Source organism: Dioscorea cayenensis, chromosome 19 (assembly GCF_009730915.1).
Source record: "Dioscorea cayenensis subsp. rotundata cultivar TDr96_F1 chromosome 19, TDr96_F1_v2_PseudoChromosome.rev07_lg8_w22 25.fasta, whole genome shotgun sequence".
Classification (NCBI taxonomy): Eukaryota; Viridiplantae; Streptophyta; class Magnoliopsida; order Dioscoreales; family Dioscoreaceae; genus Dioscorea; species Dioscorea cayenensis.
In genome coordinates this window covers 28871350-28896488 of record NC_052489.1, presented here as the reverse complement: position 1 = coordinate 28896488, position 25139 = coordinate 28871350, and the positions used below count along the sequence as shown (strand labels likewise).

At 36.0% G+C, this 25139-nt stretch overlaps 4 protein-coding genes across 4 annotated transcripts; all 4 read left to right on the top strand.

The window, feature by feature from the left end:
- Nucleotides 1-8088: 8088 nt before the first annotated feature.
- Nucleotides 8089-9697, top strand: LOC120249340. Its single transcript, XM_039257839.1, has 3 exons — nt 8089-8346; nt 8966-9382; nt 9666-9697. Exons 1-3 carry the CDS (start codon nt 8169-8171, stop codon nt 9695-9697), a joined length of 627 nt encoding a protein of 208 aa, XP_039113773.1. The 5' UTR covers nt 8089-8168.
- Nucleotides 9698-9776: 79 nt separating this feature from the next.
- LOC120283600 (serine/threonine-protein kinase MPS1) lies at nt 9777-13355 on the top strand. Its single transcript, XM_039290304.1, has 4 exons — nt 9777-10462; nt 11674-11874; nt 12415-12576; nt 12687-13355. The coding sequence occupies exons 1-4, from the start codon at nt 9884-9886 to the stop codon at nt 13173-13175; spliced, it is 1431 nt and encodes a 476-aa protein (XP_039146238.1). The 5' UTR covers nt 9777-9883; the 3' UTR covers nt 13176-13355.
- A 4859-nt stretch (nt 13356-18214) lies between these two features.
- Nucleotides 18215-20719, top strand: LOC120249339 (oxysterol-binding protein-related protein 1C). Its single transcript, XM_039257838.1, has 5 exons — nt 18215-18664; nt 18762-18991; nt 20193-20328; nt 20463-20562; nt 20655-20719. The coding sequence occupies exons 1-5, from the start codon at nt 18215-18217 to the stop codon at nt 20717-20719; spliced, it is 981 nt and encodes a 326-aa protein (XP_039113772.1).
- LOC120249632 (oxysterol-binding protein-related protein 1C-like) lies at nt 19041-24880 on the top strand. The gene is made up of 9 exons (XM_039258209.1): nt 19041-19119; nt 20467-20562; nt 21618-22066; nt 22701-22856; nt 23106-23273; nt 23372-23512; nt 23882-24112; nt 24205-24318; nt 24460-24880. Exons 3-9 carry the CDS (start codon nt 21923-21925, stop codon nt 24625-24627), a joined length of 1122 nt encoding a protein of 373 aa, XP_039114143.1. The 5' UTR covers nt 19041-19119; nt 20467-20562; nt 21618-21922; the 3' UTR covers nt 24628-24880.
- Nucleotides 24881-25139: the final 259 nt, after the last annotated feature.

Below are 25139 nucleotides of genomic sequence, written 5' to 3'. Positions count from 1 at the left end.
CACACGTTTGCATGTTCCTAATTAGGCGCCTGTCGTCCTTTTCAAAAAAAAAAAATGTTGGTGGTGGTAATACCAAGAAAATAGCCCTAAAAAAGTGGCATTCCTCTTGGATAACACCAAGATGAATTTTTATATTTTTATAGCTTAGTTGTAGGGATGGTAATGGGATGGGGTGGATTCAAGACAGGCCTCTACTACCATCGCCCCGACTGAACCATCTCTGTGCCTGCCTCCACCCCACTCCGCTCAAACAGTAATATTTTAAATGCCACAACTGTTACCAAGATTTTTCTTCATACCCTGGCCTGCTTCGCCAATTTTTTTTTACTTTATATAATTATGAATGTAAAAGTACAAACAACCAATTAAAAATGGGAAGAAATTGAGATATTTTTTTATCAACCTCCTATAATATATAATATTTATCAATAAAATTAGATTAGAATAAATTATTTTTTTTAATTAAATTAGTAAAATAAAAAAGTAAAATAAAAAAAAAAACACAAAAATCGTCCCATTTAGGATGGATCTGGTCGGAAACTACGGAACGAGTCGAGTTTGGATATTTGCGGAGAGTGAGCTAAGAAAGTTGATATTATTGGTTGTCATGTCTCCAATATTTGGGGAGAGTGAGCTAAGAAAGTTGATATTGTTTTTAATTTTTAAGATAGCCTCCTCTAACTTAGATACTTTTTGCTTCAAGTAATCATCCCCCTTTGAAGGGGATGATTACTAATCCTAATGGATACCCACGTTTTGCCATCCATTGAGTTAGCATTATTACCCCTGGGAGAGTGGAAGGGGAATATAACTCCCCTCATCAGGGTAATAGCTATTACCCCTAATATTGGGGCCAATGGCCATTCCTGTATTATGAAAAGATATTTTTGCCCTCCTATATTATGCATAATTATTTTTTAACTTTTTTTGAATTTTTTTAAGTTTTTTTGTAACAACTTAAAAAATTAAAACTTTGGATGAGTAATTCTCGTTTGGGATTATTGATATATTTATAATGAAATCCATTAATTTAAATAGTTCATTATAATAATTAAATTTATTACAATGAAATTGATAATATTTCACGCTATAAAAATTATTATTAAATGAATCGTTTTGTCCTTTTGTCTACTTTAACTTGCTAGGAAGGATCCGTCTTGAAAGCCTTCATGGGACTCTTGATTGCAAACTTCTTTCTTTCACCGTTCTTACTCTGAAAGAGAAGTTAGAGGGTTCCGTAGCCTTATGAGGTGGGATAGAGAGGTTTGAGGGTTGATATTATCTACAGAAAAAATCTTAATTATTTTAAAATAATTAATTATAATAATTAGATTGAATGATTATTACATAACTTACTACATAATTATAAATACTATTGTTAATTTATATATATAAATTAAACCATATTTCATATATAAATATTATTTTTAGATTAAAATGTATAATGGTAATCTTCTCATATATTCTTTTCTAACCTTTTACATTCTCAATAAATTTTCACTCCAGCTAAACAAAATTTTTATTCACATCCCTCCTCAAAGTTTTCATTCATATCCCCCTACTCAAAATTTTCTTTCCCATTCTCAACCATATTCCATCATCCAAACACTATCTTAATACTTTTCTCTACATGCGCTGCAAATATTCAAGAAGTTTTATACGATCAAATTTGATTAAAATTGACCTACATGAGAGATAGTGACACTTGAATATACAGTTGTTTTGGTCCAATAATAAATTCCAAAACATTGCCCATACTAGAAGTTCTCATGTGCCCCAAAAGCAATTCCATCCAAGTGGTCCACACTTCTACGGTGATAAAGTACCATGAGAACCCAAATATGCGACCAAAGTGTCCATATATAAGAAGAAAATGGGCAATTAAGGAAAAAGTGATTAACATACTCCTCCATAGCCGTTCATAGCACGCATGTTGATGTTGAAAGCCTGTTACAACAATGAATAAACAAGTTGTTGAGGGTTTTTATAATTTTATTCTTTCAGATTAATAACTAGGTTAAAAAAAATTATTTTGCAAGGATAAAATCCCTTCCACATTGTCAAGCCCGGTCATTTCAGCCTATTAAATGATTTTACAAAAAAAAAAAAAAATCTATTACCTTTTCAACACACTTTGTGGTTGTCCTAGTCAAGTGAGAGCCTTGAGATGTTCGAGTAAAGCTCCTCCAATTTGGCGGTGCTAGAATAATGGGTTAAGGAGAGGAACTCTGGGATCAATATTGCTAGGGATTTGCAATTCCAAAAAAGTTTCAGCTACACTAGCTAGGTGCACAGTTATTAAACCAATGATCATACCAACACTAATAGAAACCATAGATAATCTTCACCGCTATTTACCCGGTAGGTATTTCAAAGATTTTCCTTTTCTTTTTTTTTTTTAAGATGAGCAGCTTAAAGAAAGAGGCGTGCATAAACCTCGGCGAAGCAATTGGGGGTGAGCCCCACACACACATGAACGTTGAGACCACCAGAACACAACCACTAATCAAATTCTCAGAAATGTACCATCACCTATGATTCGAACTCTCACCATTTGCGAAGGGTTCTAATTGATAACTTAAAAGAAGAGATGAAGAAAACTGCACACTTTATTCATAATCATTGAAGCCTTTATAAAGGCAAAATTCTAGAAAGATAATCTCTACTAATTTGAGTTTTAATCAACACACAACTAACTTAAATATTTAAATCAAAGATATCCTAACCAAACTAAAATAAACATCATTATCTTAACACCCTCCCTTAAACTTATGTTTATCTCATAAGTTTAAAGTTATCTCTCTTGCATGAATGCTTTCATACTCGATACACCGATCAATGCCCTGAGCTTGTGAAAAGTAGCTATTTTGAGAGGCTTTGTAAATAAATCAGCAATCTGATCTTTGCTTCTGCAGTAGATGAGATCAATAATTTTATCCTTTGTAAGATCTCGCAAGAAATGATATCTTACGTCAATATGTTTGCTTCTTCCATGAAGAACTGAATTCTTAGATAGCTTGATAGTTGAACTGTTATCGCAATATATTGGAGTCGAACCTTCTTGCTTTAATTGAAGTTCTTCAAGAATATTTCTTAACCACACTGCATGAGAGGCACATGCTGTTGCTGCTACAAATTCAGCCTCAGTTGTGGAAAGAGTAACAATATGTTGCTTCTTTGATGACCATGAGATAGCTCCAAAACCCATCATAAATACATAACCGGATGTGCTTTTCCGATCATCTAAATCTCCTGCGATAATCACTATCTCAGAATCCAATTAGTTCTGATATCTCTCCTTTTTTTGTACAATATTCCATAATCTATTGTTCCTTGTAAGTATCGCAAAATTCGTTTTGCGGCCATGAGATGCACCTCTTTTGGATTTTCCATGAATCTACTAATGAGACTTACACCAAACATAATGTCGGGCCTTGTTGCAGTTAAATACATCAAACTTCCAACAATTTGCTTGTAAATAGTGTTGTTAACCATATTTCCTTTTGAATTTTTAACAAGCTTCAAACCCGTCTCAACAGGAATACAAACTGGATTACAATCTTGCATTCAAAACCTGGTCAGGATATTATGCACATATCTTTTTTGAGAAATAAAAATACCTGAAGAAGATTGGATAACTTCTATACCCAGAAAGTAATGCATTAAACCAAGGTCAGACATATCAAATTCAATCATCATGGAAGTCTTAAACTGCTCAATTATCACTTTGTCATTGCCGGTGTAGATTAAGTCATCCACATATAAGCAAACTATAAGTACCTTTCCTTCAGCTTCAAATTTCATAAAAACTGTATGTTCATAGTGGCACTTCTGAAATCCTTTCTTTAAAAAAAATAAGCTTCTATGCGACTATACCATGCCCGTGGAGCTTGCTTTAATCCATAGAGAGCTTTTTTCAATTTATACACTTTATGCTCATCCCCTGCTTTAATATAACCCAAAGGTTGATCAACAAATATCTGCTCTTCTAATTCTCCATGTAGAAAGGCCGATTTTACATCTAGTCGAAATATTGACCATGAATTTTTGAGTCGCCAATGCAACCACAAGCCCTGAGTAGTGTCAAGCCTTGCAACCGGAGCAAAAAAACCTCTTTATAATCTATACCAAATTCTTGCTTATAACCTTTTGCAACCAATCGTGCCTTATACTTGTCAATCTCACCTTTCTCGTTTAATTTTGTTTTGTATACCCACTTTAAACCAATTGTTTTTTGCCCTTTGGGAAGTTCAGTCAATTCCCATGTTTTATTTTTTTCAATGGATGCAATTTCATTATCCATAGCTTTTTTCCACTTTGAATGTTGGATAGCTTCTTCAAAAGATAAAGGATCACAATCTGAAAATAAAGCAAAGTGAGTAGCAAGGTCTTCAGATTGGTTGAAATCTGTTACTTCATAATCTGCCATCCAAGCCGGCCTTTTTCGGACACGAGTAATAGGGGATTTAGTTGATGTTTCTGTTGCTGTTTGTGAAAGTTTATTAGTAATTGAGGCTTCATTAGTTGAAATTTCTTGATGTTGGACTTGCTCTCCTTCTTCTTCGGCTTCATCACTAATTATAATTGAAGTAGGCTGCTGCTCACTCCAATTCCAAGTGCTCTCCTCATCAAAAATAACATCCCTACTCACCACAATTTTTTTTGTTAATGGATCATACAATTTAAAAGCTTTGGATATTTCACTAATCCCAAGAAAAACACACTTTTGCCCTTTATCATCAAGCTTCTTTCTTTTCTCATCTGGAATATGTGCATATGCAATGCAACCAAAAATTCTGAAGTGATCTATTGTTGGTCTTCTTCCACTCCATGCTTCCTCTGGTGTTTTGTTTTGAACAGCAAAAGTAGGACTTCTATTCAAGATATGAATGCTCCAATTCACTGCTTCTGGCCAAAAATTCTTCGGAATTCTGCCCTTTGTTAACAAGGTTCGCACCATATTGAGGATGGTTCGATTTTTTCTTTCTGATACACCATTCTGTTGTGGGGAATAGGAAGCTGTGAGCTCTCTTCGGATGCCATGATAATTACAAAAACTTTCAAAGTCTTTCGAGCAGTACTCTCCTCCACGATCAGTGCGAATTGTTTTAATAGGCTTCCCGATTTCACTTTCAACATATACCTTGAAGCTTTTAAATGCACTAAAAGCTTCTGATTTCTCCTGTAAAAAATAAACCCAAGTTTTCCGAGAATAATCATCAGTGAAAGTAATAAAATATCTTTTACCTCCATTAGAAGTAGGATTTATTGGTCCACAAATATCAGAGTGAACAAGTTCTAAAACATCTTTTGCTCTCCAAGACTTTCCTTGAGAGAAAGGAGTACGATGTTGTTTGCCAACAACACACTCTTCACAAACTTGGGAGGGAATAGTGATTTTAGGAAGCCCTATCACCATATCCTTTTCTTGGAGTGTCTTCAATCCACCAAAGCTCAAGTGACCATACCGATAATGCCATAGCCATGAAGGGTCTTTTGTTTTAGCCATCAAACAAGGTTGAGCACATTCAATCTTTATAGGAAACAACCTATTTGAACTCATTGGCACAATTGCAATTGCACCTCTACAAGGATCATATATTTCACAAGTACCTTTTTTTGAATAGTAATTGTATATCCCTTCTCTGCAACTCGACCAAAGACTCAAGTAAGTTACTTTTTCAAGTCGGGAACATAAAAAAACATTAGAAATTTTTTTCTATAAAACCATTCTTGGTTTTTTTATATTAATATCACCCTTTCCCATCACATTCACCGTAGAGCAATCTCCAAAGCTAACAAATGAGAGTGAAAAATCTTCATTTAAGTAAGAAAAAGAAGGACTTACTTCCACACATATGGTTGCTACAACCAGTGTCCACAAACCAAATATCCGACTTGTGAGATTCCTGACTATCTTGAATTGTCATTAGCAAAGTCTCCGCTTCTTTATTTTCTCGCAAAAATTTGACTTTTTCTCCTTTGTCTTTGTCATTAGGTAGCTTGGTATAACATTCGTAATCGGTAATGACTCAAATCGATGACATCTAAAAACACTCAATTTTAGATTTATCAAATTGTTGACCTCGTCCTCTTCCTTTACTTTGTAGATAACCATCATCGATGATTTCGTTGCCACTCGTAGCCTCTATCCGCTCTTCCTCTTCCTCTACTTCCACCGCGACCTCTACCTCGTAATATTGAGAAGTTGTTGGTTGTAGAGGCCTTCAAAGCTTGCTCCTCAAAGCAATAAAAATTACGGTTGATCTTCCTGCTCATGAACTAATAAAAGAGCTTTGAAGTTCATCAATTGAGAGTGCATCTATGTCCCTTTGATTCTTCAATTGAGCAAACTATGTAGTCAAATTTTTGTCGTCAAAGATCGCAATATCTTTTCAACAATAGTGACATCATCCATCTTCTCCCCATGAAACCGCATATTATTGGCCAATCCCATGGTTCTTGCAAAAATAATTGTTAATGATTCTCCATCCTTCATCCGTAGATTTTTCAAAAATCCCTTCTCAAGGCTTGAAGTTGTGCACGCTTCACCCTTGATGAGCCTTGATATTTTTTCTTCATCGAATCCCATATATCCTTGGAGGTTTCTTTTGCAAAGAATCGTCTCCAAAAATAGATCGATCAATGGCCCCGAAATAAATAATTCTTCGCCTTCAAGTCTTTCAACTTTGATGCCTCAAGTTCCTTCCTCTCGTGCTTCAGAGGGTACTACTCCATCATCCGGTTTTTGCCACTCCGAATTCAACAATATTCCAATACTCCTTGGATTTTTAAGAAATTTTTCCATCAACATGCTCCAATGATCGTAGTGACCATCAAAAACGTGGAATAGATGGTTGCACAAAAGTTGTTCTGCAGACATTGTGAATTTCTTCACTACAAAAAAAAAACTCTCCCTTTTGTTGAAAAACCTAGCTCTGATACCACTAATAACTTAAAAGAAGAGATGAAGAAAAACCGCACACTTTTATTCATAATCATCGAAGCCTTTTATAAAGGCAAAAATTCTAGAAAAGATAATCTCTACTAATTTGAGTTTTAATCAACACACAACTAACTTAAATATTTAAATCAAAGATATCCTAACCAAACTAAAATAAACATCATTATCTTAACAGATTTCTCTTTATTTAGACTATTACATCTTCCTTTCCTTTTTTACTGGTCACATTTTGGAATTTTTTTGTTTTTTGTTTTATTTGTTCATTTAAAAATTTTGTATAAATTAAATATTATTTTTATTTGTTATATTTAATATACATTTACAATTTTTAATAAATAATATTTAATTATAAAATTTTTAAAGTATATTTTTAATATGGGTAAAATTGAAAAGTTAATATAATTTTTATAAATTTTAGATTATTAATTAATTTCAATCAGTTTTTTTAATCAATATGAATTATATAAAATTAATAAATAAAAAAAATGGAGGAAGTATTTAACAGCAAAAATAATCATAAAAATTTGTTGTGAATGATGTGATTACAAGGAACAATTAATTATTTTTTTACCCAAATAATTCCTTTTTTTTTTTAAACTTTGATGATCAACAATTTAATTTTGAGAAGTCTGAGGGGGCAAATTAGAAATTTGGAGTTTTAAAGATAGTAATAATGGTTTTTTTTTGACAAGAGGAGCAAACAACCGAAGGCCCTGCTAAATCAACATGGTGGGGTCTGTGCACACATGGACGGTGGGATAATCCGCACAACCGAGAATCGAACTCTCACTATTTGATGAAAAACTCTATCGGTGACCCGACTATCAATAGACCCACACTAAATCAAAGATTCTTACTTATATGCCCTTGTGTAAATATAAAAAAAAAATGGAGTTTATTTTTCAAAAAACTAAATGAAATTATAGGTTTCACAGGGTTGTAATTAAAAAAACCTAAATAAGGTAATTGCTTTTTAAAAAAAAGGACAAAATGGGGGAAAAACATCCCAAAGAGGCAAAGAGCGGGCGTCAAGGCCTTTTTCAAATTTCCTCGATCCCACTCCCTTCAACGGCGCAAAGCTTCTCACTGCCGCCGCCGGCGAGATCGAGGTCACCGCCGAGAGATCCGGCATCGGAGATCCACGAAAAGCCTCTCCTTGTCTTCTCTTGACCACCTTACCCGGCCGAGATGCCGTTGGATCCCGATGGAAAGGAAGGCTGACCTTCCGGCTCCTCCGCCGTCAAGCATCCCCATCCGTCCGATCGCCGGCGGAGACTCCAATATCACGTCGTCGTCGACGTCGTCCTCCTCCTCGCTTTCCCTCTCCCCTCCCGATTTCCTCCGCCACGTTCATGCCGTCTTCAAGCGCCACCGCCCCCTCGGTATTCCCTTCCCCCTTTCGATCTCTTTTTCTTGGTTTTCTTGCCAAAAAGGATCTTCGGTATTGGTGTGCATCTGATGCTTACTCTGAGTAGTTCTTGTTTTATAGATCTTTTTTCTGCTGATTTTTTGCTCTGTATCTTGTTCAGAATAAATTAGTTCAATAGGTCTCTTTGGAAATCGAACTTCTTTTTAAGTTTTTTTGTCTCTTGTTTTCTGGAGATTTTTGCTCATCAGACTGATTTTTGGACTTCTTTTGTCAGTAAGAAGTGTGTTAATAACTATATTGTGTAGTCATGAACTGTGCTCTAGCCTTGGCATTCTTCTCACATTCGGTACCTATAGCACCTGATTCAGCTGTAGTGGATCTTTCTAACATAATTTGTTTTTATTTTCTAAAATTTGGAATCTTTGCAATTGAGATTCAGCACATTACATGAATTTTGAAGGACAAACGACAATTGTTAAAAGCAACATTATAGTGGGTTTGATTTATAAGTAAAAGCAAATGTGTTGCTTGAATTTCTTTTGTGTAAAGACTTAATTCTGTTGGTTTGATGGATGATTATTATTGTGCGCGTTTGATGTGCTCATGAACTGCTTCTGTGATTTTGCTCTCAGGTACTATGCAGTCCAATTTCTCCCGACCAGCTCGTGCAACTCGTGTCATGGTTTCACAAACAGAGTCTTCAAAGAATCGCACCACCATCTCTGCCACGACTAGTGACAATGTTGGTAATATATTGCCTCAAAGTCAAGTGGTTGTTGGAGCCGTAAACCATCCTAAAATATCGTTAGAGGAGAGGAAGGATGCTGCTGTGGAAGTTAGAATTAACACTGCCGAGGATTCCTCCCTTACCCCTCCATCAATAACGGGAACTATAACTGCTGCAAATGATGAGAACATGAACTTGTTTGCTATACAGAACAGTGATCCTGCTTTACGGGCTGTTCAGAGAGAGGCCTTAGCAGTGGATGTCTCAAAGAAGCAACAGTCCTCTTCTCTTGGGGATGCTGGTTCAGTTTCAGCTTTTCAGAGTAAGCAGAAGTTTTAGATAAATTTTCATTTCTTCTCTATGTTTTAATTGTTTATATGGCTTTGATTTTACTGCTGACTCATGTGTACTTGCTTATTGTTTATGTGAGATTTGTCTCAGACTTTATGCTGTTCAGGTCCAACTTGTTAGAGTAAGCATGAGAGTTAGATAGTTTGTCCATTGCTCATTATGTTCTATTGTATGTGGCTTTGGTTTTTGTGATAAGCTAATGTGTGCTTGCTTGGTGTATAGTTATTTATCTATCTTAGGCTACATTCATGCAGGTGCTGATGCATGGCTGAAAAACTCATATTAGAATGGATGACATTTCATCTTATTTGAATTCTCTTGCATTGACAGAGGGAGGAGGGAGGCAGTTTGAACAACAGAAACAGCTGTGAGTGAACAGGATTTAGTGAGACATAATGAACCAAGGGATAGTCATCACTTTGTGGCTCCAATAACTCGGTCTTCAGTTGTAGGCGCCTCAAATGCCACTACGATGTCAGTGCACTCCTGCCCAACATACCAGGGGACACATGCTCCTTTGGGTGGACAAACTGCCTTTCCAACTCAAATGTCATCATCTGCTGTGGAGAACTCTTCAGCTTTCCAGGATTATGGCCTTCAAGAGGGACAAGGGAGTTTAAAGAACGTAGGTGAGGCTCTTCAGCATCAACATCAGGCTCTTCATATGGGTAACAGCATTAAAGAGAAAGGTGGAACTGATTCTGGTAAATGCTCCCAATCTCTAGTTCCTGGGGGAGGTAACCCATCCTCACATGTGGATCTAGAACCTTCTCAATCAAGCAAAGTTGAAAAGGTCTCTCGTAAAAAGAAGTATGATCCAGATGTTTTCTTCAAAGTTAATGGAAAGCTCTATCAAAAGCTTGGTAAAATAGGCAGCGGAGGGAGCAGTGAAGTTCACAAAGTAATATCAGCCGACCGAAGTATATATGCTCTTAAGAAGATCAAACTTAAGGGTCGTGATTACCCAACTGCATATGGATTTTGTCAGGAGATAGAGTATTTGAACAAGTTGAAGGGAAAAAACAATATCATCCAACTGATTGACTATGAGGTGCATGTTCTTAAGCTGTGTACATCATTTTCTAAAATTGTTCATTTAGACTACTGATTAAAAAATCAATTTGGTGATTTGCATCTATCCCATGTAGGGTTTTAAGAGTTCAAAAAAGACTGCAGCTTGACTTTAACAACTGTTAGGAGAATTTTCTTAAGTTTTCATACATTTGTGCGACTGCTTTAGACAATTGGTAGGTTTCTGCATGATTAATAGATAGACTTTGTTTGTTGGTATCTACTAGATCTGGTAGAAAATTATGTATTATATTGATATTTGAACAACTACATTGCATAAAATTTCTTAGAATCTAGAATTTTAAACTGTGATTTGTTTCCATATTTATGGAGGTATGCTCTTTTCTGTGTTTGAGCCCATTGATAATCAATATCTTCTTGCAATAGAACATAACTAGAACTGAATTCTTTCACGGAAAAATGTATCACTTAGAAGTGAAGTTTTATGTGTCATGTCTTTAAATTTAGAAGTGTCATATCAAACAATACACTCTGTAAGTTGCAATATTACTAACCACATTGATATTGAGTTGTCCATTTCATCAGGATCATTATGTGTAGTACCATAAAACAAGAACATATGTCATTTATTCCCCTCATTGCCACTTGAAGCGCAGTTTTGCAGTAGTTCCTTTTCATTCTTCTATTATATAATAATAATGGCAATAATACTATGAATATCTTCTTGCAGCCATTTGGTTGTCTCAAAAGGTGTGTCTATGGTTAGGAGTGACTATTAACATTCTTTGAGGTGTAAGATCTCATGTTTGAACTATGTTAGTGTAGCTTTTTTTGATAAATGTATTTCTGTGTTGTGGTAGTAATCTTAACTTTTGAGAGAAATGCCTCCGGAAACAAGGGCCAATAGCTGGTGGTTGGATTTATTATCTTCTCATTGGCATCATATTTTACGAACAGTTTATTATCTTGTTGCCATGGGAAAATGTTGAGATATGTTTTTGTTCTTGAAGTTGTCTTCTAATTAATTAATTATTGTCAGTGCCAAAAATAGGCAAACAGAACCCTGCAAATGAGTATATGAGTTTGCATAATCTCTTTGAATTCGAGATATATTCGTTCTTCTTTGAACTTCACCATATTGTCTGAAATTCAGCTATTCATAACAATTGTGAAATGTAATTAGTTTTGCTCTGCGTGCCGCTAATACTTCTAATGTTCAATGTAAACTAGGTCACAGACAAAACTTTGCTTATGGAGGTTGTGAATGGCAGCATGACGGTAAAGGAGGGGAGGATTAAGGATGATGAGCACATCTATATGGTGCTTGAATATGGAGAAATTGATCTGGCCCACATGCTTTCACAAAAGTGGAAAGAGATGGATAGCTCAAACTGGAGATTGGATGAGAATTGGCTGCGATTTTACTGGCAGGTCTTTTTCACTTTGCTTAATTTTGTTTTTGAAGGATTTTTTGTGTTATCAATAGAAGTGGGGAACCATTAGGTGAACATATGGGTGAAAACTAGAAGTTGCTTGCCAGCGATCGTGTCTTGTGGATGGCTAATTAGATTATCTTTGTTGGCTACTGTGACGATTTCATTTTAGTGTGGAATTATTGGATCAGCAAATGCGAACTGCAGACATGCAGTAGCAAAAGGCATGTTTGTGGTAATATTTTAAATTTTTGTGAAGCTTTTTTCTCAGTTAGGCTCTGCACATATACCTGACATTTATAAATTAAATTTCACACGATAAGACCAACACTAAGAATTAGAGTAGGGTGCCTTTGCTATTGGAGCTATAACACAAGCACCAAGTGGTAGTATGTCTTCTTTAGCAAGCCCAGTTGAGATCCTTGACTTCTGAGTTCTGAATGGGCATGTTACACTATTTCACCTTGAACGAAGGGATGATATTTTAGCTGTTATTTATTTCCCTTTCACGTCATTAAACAGTTTGAACCTTGTGCAGCAAATGCTTGAAGCTGTGAACACTATACACGAGGAGCGTATTGTGCACTCAGACCTGAAACCTGCAAATTTTCTACTTGTTAGAGGCTCATTGAAGCTTATTGACTTTGGCATTGCTAAAGCCATCTTGAGTGATACAACCAACATCCAGCGTGATGCACAGGTCTCATATTCTAAACATTTTATACACGTTTTGGCTTTACACAAATATATTGACAAATGTCTTGTAGAATTAACTGTTGTAGTTTGTCATTTCATGTTACTAAACTGCAGGTTGGCACACTGAACTACATGTCTCCAGAGGCATTCATGTGGAATGAACATGATGCAAATGGAAACACTATCAAGTGTGGACGTCCTTCAGATATCTGGTCCCTTGGTTGCATCCTCTACCAAATGGTTTATGGTAAGACACCATTTGCAGAATATAAGACCTTCTGGGCCAAGTTTAAAGTCATAACAGATAGGAACCACGAAATTGTATATGAGCCAGTCTCCAACCCATGGCTCATTGATCTGATGCGTAGATGTCTTGCATGGGACCGGAATGAGAGGTGGCGGATACCTGAGCTACTTCGGCACCCATTCCTTGTTCCTCCATTACCAGAGGAACTTCCTCTCCCTCAAGACCATCCTTGTAGATTACTTATGCAGAAGGTTCAACTGTTTTGGAATGAACCCAAAGTATCTCAGTTGTGTTCTGAACTGCATATGATTGTTGAAAACCTTAAACAAGCATCAGACCTAACCAGGCACGCATGACAAGAATGCCAGCTTGCTTGATGCTTACGATGCGTTATTACGGAATGGTTTTCTTCTGTCAAATATAGGGTTCTGTTGCTTGTACTGCTTTTTATTTCAACCTATTGTTTCCAGTAATCTTTTTTTAATTAGAGAGTTACCATGGAGGAAAATATTTGATATTAACCAATTTTCTTTATGAGTCAATCAGGAAGAGCCTCATTGATGGTATCCTTAATTCAGTCATTGTTCTTGCAGTAAGCAGCTTAGCTTAGCGGGGAGCTTCTTCATCTATTCAAGTAATCGCCTTCTAATGAATACCAGGTAAATTTGTCAAACGGTTTGGTAAATTTTAATCTGTAGAATAACCTATATCATTAAGTTATTTACAACACGTATTGTTGCATTGACATTGATGTGTACCATATTTTACATGTAGCAGTTAATTCAAAGTCTTGCCCTTTAGATTTTGGACTGGGAATTGGTTAAGTTGATTTGAAACTGACCCAACACTGAATCAAAATCAGCAATTTTTTGGACTTAGGCCCACAACACCCAGAACTTAAATTTTTGGGGAACAAGTTTTTTGACCTTTTGCACTATTATAGTAGTATTCTATTGAGATTGTCAGGTAATAGTTAAGACATTCAAAATGTTTCCTGAGGCTGTTTAAATAGATTGATGGAGACTCTAACTTCGATGCCAAACAGATTCTTAGCATATTTGGTTTTCTTAGAAGCATAAAAGAAAAATGATATGGACGGTGGACCCTTGATTATCACTCCTAATTTTTTTGAACCACTGTCGATAATGGCTAGGTATTTCCTTGTAGTTTTTGTGTATGTGGGGGTTAGGTGATCTCCTAGCCTTGATCAACACTGAATCATTTCGGATGTTTCAATATTGTCATGAAGAGGACTGCATACAATGAAGCTTCCTCAAGTATACTCCTTTTTTTTATATGAATGATTTGAGCAATGAAGTCCATAGAATAATGACTTTCATATCTAGATCGCAATCAACCTTTTTTACTTGGAAATTGCAGTTTATTTTATTTATTTGCATCATTCTGTTTAAGTTTCCTTCAATTGTTTTATCTATTCAACATTAGCAAACATCTTGAGCTGAATATTCTGGCATCTCACAAAAAATCAGCAGTTGATAGTGACTGCATGAAATAAGTCATGTCTTCTATTATTTTAGGATGTAGAGGAAACTTGGCCAAGTTCACTTAACTATTATTGAAACAACATGAGGGATTAGAGAAAGTTGACTTGATAAGAAATCCTAAACCTAAGTTTAGTTGCATCATGATAGCAATAGAATCACAATGAAACTAGTGCCCTTACATGTAGAAATTTTTTTATATGTTTTTTATTTTTTAATTGCCTTACGTGCCTCACTGTCCTCTTTGGTCCTTTGATGTGTTTATTATTATTAAAAATTCCAGACTTTGTTCATTTGTTCCTTAACTTAAAGAGAAGATTGTTTTTTATATTATGCCGGCGAGTTGTATATTAGACCCTGATATATTTTGAAAGGGATGACCAATAAAACCTCAAGTTCATGCCTACTTCATTAGATAAAAAAGTTATAAGACTTTTTCTTTTCTTTCTTGTGCACAAGGGATTAGGAATTCTTAGTGCTTAGTTTCACTCAGCCTATATATTCTTTCTGTTTGCTCACAAACTCAGTTGATACTGACATTAAAAGAGAAAAGCTGAGAATGATTAGAGTATTAGTGGTATGGCAAATATTAGCTTGAAAATGACAGAGATTAGACACCCTAACTTGTGATTTTCTTTAATAGCTTGTTTAATAGTGAATCTTTCCATTATTAGCTAAGAATCGTAGAACAGCTGCAGCTGATTTTTCCTAGCAAAATATCACATCCCATCACCTACAAGAAGCAAAGAATATACCAGCTTGTCAATCAATCAGACAATTGACCTTTTTTTGAATTGCTTGGCTAATAAATAATTGAAGCTGTTTTCTTTTTCCTTTTTATTATTAGCATTTGCATTTGCATTTGTACAAATGAATTCAGCTCTCCTAATTAGTGCTTAATCTCGTTGAACAAATATGGATGCCAGCCAAACAACAGATCTTTACAGGATATTGAATTCAAGGCTATGTGTATTGTGTTAATGAACCTCTCTAGTGAAAGGAATCCTAGACCATGATTGAATAGAGGACATAGTGTGTGGCCAATTTCCTTTTTGTAGAGGAAGTGGGTCACTATAAATTTTTAAGTGTTTGGCTTCATTAGAGAGAATAAGCATGCTTGGCTCCTAAGCTTGTAATCTTCCCCCCCACTTTGCTTAGCTTTCCATTCTCATAGAGAATATGGTAAAGCACTATGCATGCTTTCCCAAGACTTTGCTTTTCTTATGAGCTTCTCTAATTACTCTTTCATCTTACTAAACTTGATTGATGTGTTGGTTGTTTTATTTAATGATTTTCTCCTATCTTTGGTGAGAGTTTTCTATTTGTTTATGGACATATTACTATTTAGTTGGATTTTTATGCCTAAGAACCATTCAAATTAGTTCTCTAAACAATATAATTAGCGTAGCGGTTATTAAAGAGTCAACAAAGAATGATGATAATAACAATATAAAACAGACCTCACCACTATTCATTTGTTTTCTTGTAATTTAGATATTATTATTAATTTTTTGTATTTTTTTTAATTTTTTTAAAAAATAATTGCTCTCTATGTTGATGTGAAATCAAACAAGTTGAACCAATTTTAGGTCTATTGTTACAATAGTAGTACTTTTTTTAAAAAAAATATATATTATTACATTTTTATTTATATTTATTAAGGTTTTGGGTTGTAGTTAATGTCTTTTCCGAAAATAGTTGTTGAGATGGCATTTATTTAAATAGTTTAATGAGGAATGAGTGTTTGAGGAGACAGGTTCCCTTGGCCTACTTGGGTTATGGCTTGGGAAGAGACATGGTTAATGATTTAAGTGGGTTTTAAGATTGGATTGGCTAAGTAGGAAAAACGCACGGGAATCCCACGTGAGAACCACCTGCCTCAACTCACTCTTCATGTGATGATGGGCGCCGCCCACCATCATCATCACAACATGAGTACACTCTTTGACTGGTCCTCATGCCCCCCTTCCCACTCCTTCACAGTTCACACACACCCCTTTCTTTTTCATTGCCACCCAACTTCACTATTTCATATCTATCTATCTATTCTTTTATTTATTTATTATTAATCAGTTCACCTTTACAACATTTGGGTGTAATTTTTTTTTAGTGTATTTTAGAAATTTAATTAGTTTGTAGTTTGTTGTAATTGTGTTTTTTTTTTCCTTTTTTAAATATCTAGTGTGTATTTAATTCTTAAATGGATGATGCTGTGATGAGAAATTTATGTTTTGATAGTATAAAAGAGCGTATTTCATGAATATTCTCTATTTTCTGCAATTTTTGTAGTACATAAAAAAAACAAATAATTAATTATTCATCAATATAAAAAAATTATCCACAAAAACAAATAAATAATTATTCATCGATATAAAAAAATTATCCACGTCAGTTATATCTGAAATATCACGTTTACTCATAAATATTATTAGTCAAATTTATTCCCTTTAAATTATATTCGTATTTCTTTTATAGATAAGATAAACGACTTTCTTGTTAGCAAAATCTTATTATCAATCTCTGATAAATAACTATATAAAATATATATATATATATTAAAATAAAAAAATGAAGGCATGGTGGCACGTTGGATTAGTTGGCAACATCCGTGAAGCCACGTTGTTATGTGTGTGTGTGTGATAAACGAGCCTAAAAAGGTGTTGCGTGTTGTACTGTACATGAGTCCGATTCTAAACCAAGCGTGCGGTTTTCCTGGGATCACGCTCCCTCTCTTCTCTTCTCTCTCTTCTCTTTTCCTCATAAATCAATAAATAAATAAATATTAAAAATGATTAAAAAATATTTAAAAAAATTAAATTAGAAAAGAAAAAGAAAGGAAGAAAGCTCTGGTCATTAACACAAAAAGGACCAATTGATTGGCTACTTGAAATCCAAGTGCAGGGTACCCCAGCCTTTGAAATTCTAATAGTACCCTAGTCTGGGCAGGTGCCTTATTAGGACCTTTTTGCCCATACACATACTCTCTCTTCTTCTCTATCACTAGATCTTGAATTGATGTTTTGAGGTGATGTAATTGTTTGTTTGACATGCTTCTTTATCAATTAGGGTTGCCTTCATCTTTTAAACTCACTACATTATGCTTCATCATTTATTTTTGTACTGTTTTTCTTTTTCTTCTTCTTCTTCCCCTACTTCTTCTTCTCCTTTGTCCTTTTCCTGGTATTTCTCTAATTAATTTTTGTTAATGTTATTTGTAAATTTACTTTTTATCAACAAATACAAACAAAATACACTTCAATACCAAATGTAAAAAATAATTAATTAATTAATTTATTATTTAATTTTTTGAATAAAAAAATCTTAACACCTTCCATAGCTAAAAAGATCAAGTATTAAAATAATAAAATAATTTATCCATATTTTTAAAATACCAAATAATAAATAAATAAATAAATAATCACCACAAAAAAATAAAAAAAAATAAAAAATAAAAACTCGCCAATTTTCACCAACCCATTTGTCCATCTCAAATAAAATCCCCGAATCTCAAAGCACAAACATAAATGCGAAACAAACGAGCCCCACACAACACCATCGCCCACCAGTCAAACTGACAAGCATCTTTGACCACATCCTTCCCTTTGATCCTTACTTGATTCCACCCAATCCAAAACCCAAACCAAACCCAAACCCGAATCTAAACCGTGTCACCCTCGCTGACTCGGTACGTCTTCTCGTCATCGTCCCTTCCTATATCTTCGCCCACCTCCGCGTCTCTCTCTCTCTCTCTCAACCGCCCCTCGCGCTCCCCGCGCCGACGCCGTAGCATCCTCCTCTCCATCCCTTGCATCTTCGCCTTCGTTGATGCATTCCTTCTGCTGCGCTTCTCCAGTCCCCGTGTCCCCCGCTGCACCTTCCCCTCCTCTTCCCCCATGCCCCCCTCCCCTGCCGCCGATCCCCATTCCACGCGACCCCCATATCACCAAACAGCTCCAACCCAATGCCCTCCGCTGGTCTTCAAGCGATCACGGCCGTCAAGCCCCCGCGTCGAGTTCTCTGCCCCTCTGAGAGCTTCCTTCCATGAAGGCCTCCTCCCTCCTGGCGGACAGGTGAAGTTGAACGACGTTGTGGGTAGTGGGATCTCTGGGATCCTCTATAAGTGGGTGAATTATGGGAAAGGATGGCGGCCTAGGTGGTTTGTTCTTCAGGATGGCGTGCTCTCCTACTATAAGATCCATGGCCCTGATCGCATCGAGGTTAATAAGGAGACGGAGAAGGGATCGAAAGTCATCGGCGACGAGTCGATCCGCCGCATCGGTCGCCATAGAAAACATCATTGTTCACACCTCCGACGGAAGCCTATCGGTGAGGTTCATCTCAAGGTGAGATGCTTTGTTTGTTTTTGATTTGATCCTTTTGGTTGTGATTGTGCTCTTCCGTGATCTTGGATCTCGTCTTCTTCTTCTTTTTCTTCTTTAGGTGTCGTCCATAAAGGAGAGCAGATCGGATGACAAGCGATTTTCAATATTCACGGGAACGAAGACGCTGCACCTGCGGGCGGAGACGCGGGAGGATAGAGGATCGTGGATGGAGGCTTTGCTTGCCGTGAAGGAGATGTTCCCGAGAATGTCCAACAGCGAGTTGATGGCCCCCGTGGATGGGCTTGTGGTGTCCACGGAGAAACTGAGGCAGAGGTTGCAGCAGGAGGGGTGAGCGAGGGCAGCAATACAGGACAGCGAGCAGATCATGAGGGGCTGAGTTTGCTGCGTTACAGAACCAGCTCGTGGCTCTCAAGCAGAAGCAGTCGCTTCTCGTGGATACCCTCCGTCAACTAGAGGTACGAAGTGATCTCGCGTGCCTCCCGTAAACTGATACAATACTTGTTGGATCTTGCATGGATAAAGTTCTCCTTTTTTTTTCTCTTGGTTTCTGAAGTTTTATCTTTTGCCTTCTTATTTAAAATGGTTCAGAATTTGTGATGATCTCTACAAGATGGCTGTTAAAATTTGATCAAATCTGCATGGTCTCTGTATGTTGGATAAAACTTTTTACATTCAGAAATATGAAATTGAAAAAGAAACTCAATATAAGTTCATCTCTGTGATTTGAATCTCATATTCTCCACCAGTTAGTTGAAAGCCACCTCCTCATAGAATTTACTTTATCTGCAATTAGATATTTTCCATCATAGAAGATATGTAGAGCTCGATAACTTTGCATCTGACTCATGCCAAGGAGGATTAGATGGGCCTTTTTCTCTAGATTATGTCAAACTGTCATCGTGTCAGTTAAGACGCGACATCCATTCTTTCTAGAATTCAAGTTTTGGCTCACATTCAAATTTAATTCGAGGGAAAATTTAAGCGGTCCAAATGTCATGCCTAAAAATAGACAAAAAAATCTATGGCTTTTTGCCGCCATACAGGCTGTAAAAATCTTTATATCCAAATACAAACTATTTAAAGGCAATTTAGCAGTAGTTTTGTTCGGAAGTCCCATGTCCTCTTTAGTTCCTTTTGTCTGCCATCTTAGTTCCATGAGAGCTGGTGATAGTGAATTGTGGTTGGAAGGATTAACCATCGACTACTCTAGAAGTAGTTGGCATGTTAGACATGAATCTCATAACGAACCCAATAGTCAGTTGACTGCTATGAGCAAGGACTTATCCCTGAAATTGTATTGTATTTCCTTCATCTGACTTGATGAAAATGGATTACCCTTATTAAGAGAAGTTATATTTAATGCTATATTTACTAGCATAAGTCTAAAAACTATCCGCGGAATAAATTGAAAGGCAAGTTAAGGTGACCCTTTGGATGAAAAATGAAAAAATTTAATTTTAAAATTTTAATATGGATGTTGTTTTGAATAAAACATCTTATGTGCTGGATGGATAATGCACATTTGCAGACATGTGGTCAATGCTGCGTCAGATGAAGTTATCAACTATTTAAATCTTTATGTTCGTAATAGAATTGGCAACCATTTGAAACTTCTTCAATTTGTGTTTCTGGCACAGACCAGGGAAGCAATTTCTTGTTCCTATGTGAAGCACTTAAATTTAGTTGATTGTGTTATATAAACCTGAAGAGGGGTTATTATTCTCTGGAATTGCTAAGATTTGAAATGCTTTATTTGGTAACATTAAAATTTGCCTTTTTCCTTATTCTTTTTATTTAGACAGAAAAGGTTGATTTGGAGAATACCCTGGTTGATGAGAGCCAAAAACAGGCAAAAGATGATGAATCTGCTTCTAGATCACGGCAAGAGAAATCTAGTGGTATATCATACAGACTATAGTATCATGGTCTCTGAACAAATTTATTGCTTGCATCTATTGCTATTATCTGATGAAAATTGTGCATGTCACAGCATGTTTTGTTTGCTTCTATTCATCTTTTGTCGGCTTCTATGCATTTTTTGTGACTGGAACCTGACCAAGTTTTGTGGCAATTTGGTCACCATATTCTCTTTAAGCATTTAGTTCAACTAGTTGTGCCCTAATCTAGGCAAAATAATGAAATACAGACCTCATGTTAATGCAAGTTGACTCAGCATGAAACAAATTAGACTTTCATGTTCTGTGACCCAACATTGTTATCACTCCAACTGGGTTTTTGTACTATTTTTCTGGATATTCAAATCACATGTTTAAGCCAATGTAGTATATAGATAGATTGCCCACACTGTGGAGTTCAATTCTATGAAAATGTACCATGCAACATCTTAAAGTACCCATACAATGATGTAATGCTTGGCATGATTTTGCCATTTATTCCTCTGTGACTGTGAGACTCTGGATTCTAAATTTCTGTATTTGGTTGGAATCCAGACCTGTTTAGATGAATACTTCATGGAATTAACTGGTTTTGCTGCTTTGGATTGCATTGGATAGACTGAGCTTTTAGTTTCTAGCAGTACTTTGTGATTATAATTTGTTGCAACTGAATCAACTGTGATATGTTTTGTCTATCATGCATGTGGATTCATTTGGATTTTGGTTGATCTGACCTAAGTTTCCGTCCACTCCTGACCACTTTTGAGCAAAAATGATCAAATGCTAGCATTAGCTTTCATTACTAAGACACGTATGGTTGCATCAGATCTGTAATCATTTCATGCATTTGGTTTTTTTCCTTCTGGCCAATTTTCAACCTGTTTTGAGGACCTTCAAAACCTGTCATCCATGAATTGGCTCATTGGCTGACAACCTCTGGAATTTGATATCATCTCTGGAGTATTATTTTTAATTCATTGAGATGTATATGCTTCAGGCATACTTTCTTATATATGGCATTGCCTATACCTATTTTAATTGCAATTTTCAATATTTAGAAGCAAGTGGAAGTGGAAGTGAATCTGATGAAGACAACGAAAGACACGATGCTGCTGAGGAAGAAACAGATGAGGAAGAAAATGCATTTTTTGATACACGAGATTTTCTCTCATCAAGTTCTTTTAAAAGCAGTGGATCTGATTTTCTTCGATCTGAAATTGATTCGGATGATGATGAGCTCTATGCTGGTTCATTCGACGGCACTGACTCGGTGAAGCATGTTGGATCTAACTACCCCTATGTTAGGAGGCGTAAAAAGTTGCCTGACCCTGTTGAGAAAGAGAAAGGAGTCAGCCTTTGGTCAATGATCAAAGATAACATTGGGAAAGACCTTACCAAAGTCTGTCTTCCTGTGTACTTTAATGAACCACTTTCATCATTACAGAAGTGTTTTGAAGACCTTGAGTACTCTTACCTCATAGACCAAGCATATGAATGGGGTGGAAAGGTAAACTTTTGATGGCACATTGTTTCTCTTTCATTTTCATTAAATTCCAAATTGTCTGTAGTATCAATTATTAAAAATTGTGTTCTTATTTATTTCAAAAACCCCAACATGAAAAGTCTGAAATATGTTTTTAATTTAAACATTTGTTTCCACAAGTAGTTTGATATATTGCAGCAATAAAAAGACTCTTATTTTTATGGTGAAGGCTTTCAGTTTGTCATCCTTGTATCACCCCAGTTTTTTTGGACTTCTTTTCACTTTGAAAACTATTTCTACTTTTTTAAAGACCAGCAAAGGTATTATTAGATTAGTCTCTCCATATAAGTTAGGATTGGTGATTTTTTTTGAAGTCACTAATAGGATATATCATTGTGGAAAGCATGCTAGTGACTGAACACATGCCCTAGAGAAAGGAACTCATAAGCGGTAGAAACTCTGACAGACTATGAAGGATTGCCTGTAATTAGTGAATCCTCCCTCCATTCTCTCTTGGTTTTGAACAAGCTTTGATCTCATTATTGTTAAAGTTTTCATCAAAAATAGTTCTTAAATTCTTCCTACTTTTATTGTCTGCCTGACAATGATGCATGCCAACTTTCATATAGTATTTGAATGTCCTCTGAAATTTATGCAGGGGAACAGTATCATGCGAATGTTAAATGTTGCTGCATTTGCTATTTCTGGATATGCTTCGACCGAGGGCAGACATTGTAAACCTTTTAACCCCCTTCTTGGGGAGACTTATGAAGCTGATTACCCAGACAGAGGGCTGCGGTTTTTCTCAGAAAAGGTAACTTGAACTTATGAATCACTGTGTATGCTTCATTTCGATGTTTCATGATTTTGTATCTGTTCCAGATTTTTATATTCGGCTTTATGTATGTAACTTCATGACTATAGAAAACAAACTGTCATGATAATATGTGACTCGCTGACTCACTTGAGTCCATTAGTATTTTAACAAAAATAAATAAATAATCTGTAACTTTTGAAAACTTACGTTGTAATTTGTTTTAGTTGGTTTATTTTACTTGTACAGGTCAGTCATCACCCTATGATTGTTGCATGCCATTGCGACGGTAATGGATGGAAGTTCTGGGGAGATAGTAACTTGAAAAGCAAGTTTTGGGGTCGTTCAATCCAGCTTGATCCTGTTGGTGTTCTAACACTTAAATTTGATGATGGTGAAACTTTTCAGTGGAGCAAGGTATAAACTCCCCCCTCTCCCTGTTTTCAGGATGTGATATTGGTTCTCTTCCCTTTTCCATAGTTGGTGGTCTAGTCTGAGGCTGGTGAATTTCTTAGGTAACAACATCCATTTACAACCTTATACTTGGCAAACTTTACTGTGATCACTATGGTACGATGCGTATCCAAGGAAATGGCGAGTATTCATGCAAGATAAAGTTTAAGGAGCAATCAATAATAGACCGGAATCCTCACCAGGTGATTTATTTTTTCCTTCATATATACTGATGAAACTTCACTAAACTCTTTGGCATTGGCCTTGCAACTTTTTTCAGTCACTTTGTAATGTCATTTATTTAAACTTTCCCTGATAAGTGGACTTTCTCATCTTTCTTATAACTGCTTGGTTAAGAATTTTCTATGCATAGGAGCTCTGCCTATATATAAATATCTAAGGAAGCAATTGTATTCAAAAAGTTGTAGCGGATTAGCTTTAGTGATCCTGTGTTTAATTCAGCTATATGACTATTTACCTGTACTTTCCCAGATTCAAAATGTAAATTCCTCCTAGATGAATTGTAGGATGTAGATATACTTCATTCGTGGAATTTAAAACTTTATTTACAGGTGCAAGGTGTTGTTCAAGATAGGAATGGGAAAACAGTGGCCACAATCTTTGGTAAGTGGGACGAGAGCGTGCATTACGTGTATGGAGACTTTTCTGGCAAAGGAAAAGGATCTGAACCATTTTCGGAAGCCCGGTTATTGTGGAAGCGTGCAAAGCCTTCGAGATTTCCCACTCGCTACAACCTTACAAGATTTGCAATCACAATGAATGAGCTCACTCCAGGATTAAAGGTAAGAAATGGCGCCACATTCTTAATCAACCAGTATAATTCATTGTCGTTCTGCCTGCTTCCGCAATTCAATTTTAATATAAACTTTTGCAGGAAAAACTACCTCCAACTGATTCAAGGCTAAGGCCTGACCAAAGATGCTTGGAGAACGGCGAGTACGAGATGGCCAATGCCGAGAAGTTGAGACTCGAACAGAGACAACGGCAGGTGAGTGAGCTTCCAAAAGAGAACAACTCCTATTATTAAGTTACATCAAACCTGAAATTTTTATTTGCATAAAACCTCTATGCCACCATTTGTTACAAACCTTAAAATCTTCGATTTCATCGTGACAAATGCATGTTGCAGGCGCGAAAAATGCAGGAAAGGGGTTGGAAACCAAGGTGGTTTGCGAAAGATAAAGACAGTGACACATATCATTACATCGGCGGTTATTGGGAGGCCAGAGAACAAGGAAACTGGGAAGGTTGTCCTGATATATTTGGTCAGGTCCCTACCGATCAAACGATCGACTGACTCGAAATCACTGCAAAGCTTCTGATGAAATCTTCAATTCAACCGTGCTTGCTAATGCTCTTCTTCGCTATAACTATCTCTCATAGTTCATTAATCTTTTTTAGTTTCAGGTCTGATGCTCGCCATTTTCGAGCAGTTCAGATGTGCCGCATGGCTTGTAAACAAAAAACTTGGTTTTTTTTTTTCTTTAAAAGAAAATATGGACAAGTTATGATCTCTCTGATTAAGGGAATGAAATTTCTTCATGTTTTTTTACAGCGGTTTTTTATGTAATAAAAAATAAAAGTCCCAATTTTTTCCTGTCTATTGAGTTTCAGATGTGATTCTTGTATCTTGAACTCTAGTAATAACAGTATTAAAATCTATGATCTCAGCTTTTCATTTAAAATGTGTGCCACCTCCTAATGATCCAGAACCAAATTAAGTAAAAAATCAAACCCATGATATGATGCAAGCAACTGTTCCAAGTCAACAACAATACTCCTCAAAGATAACATTTAAAATAAAAATTA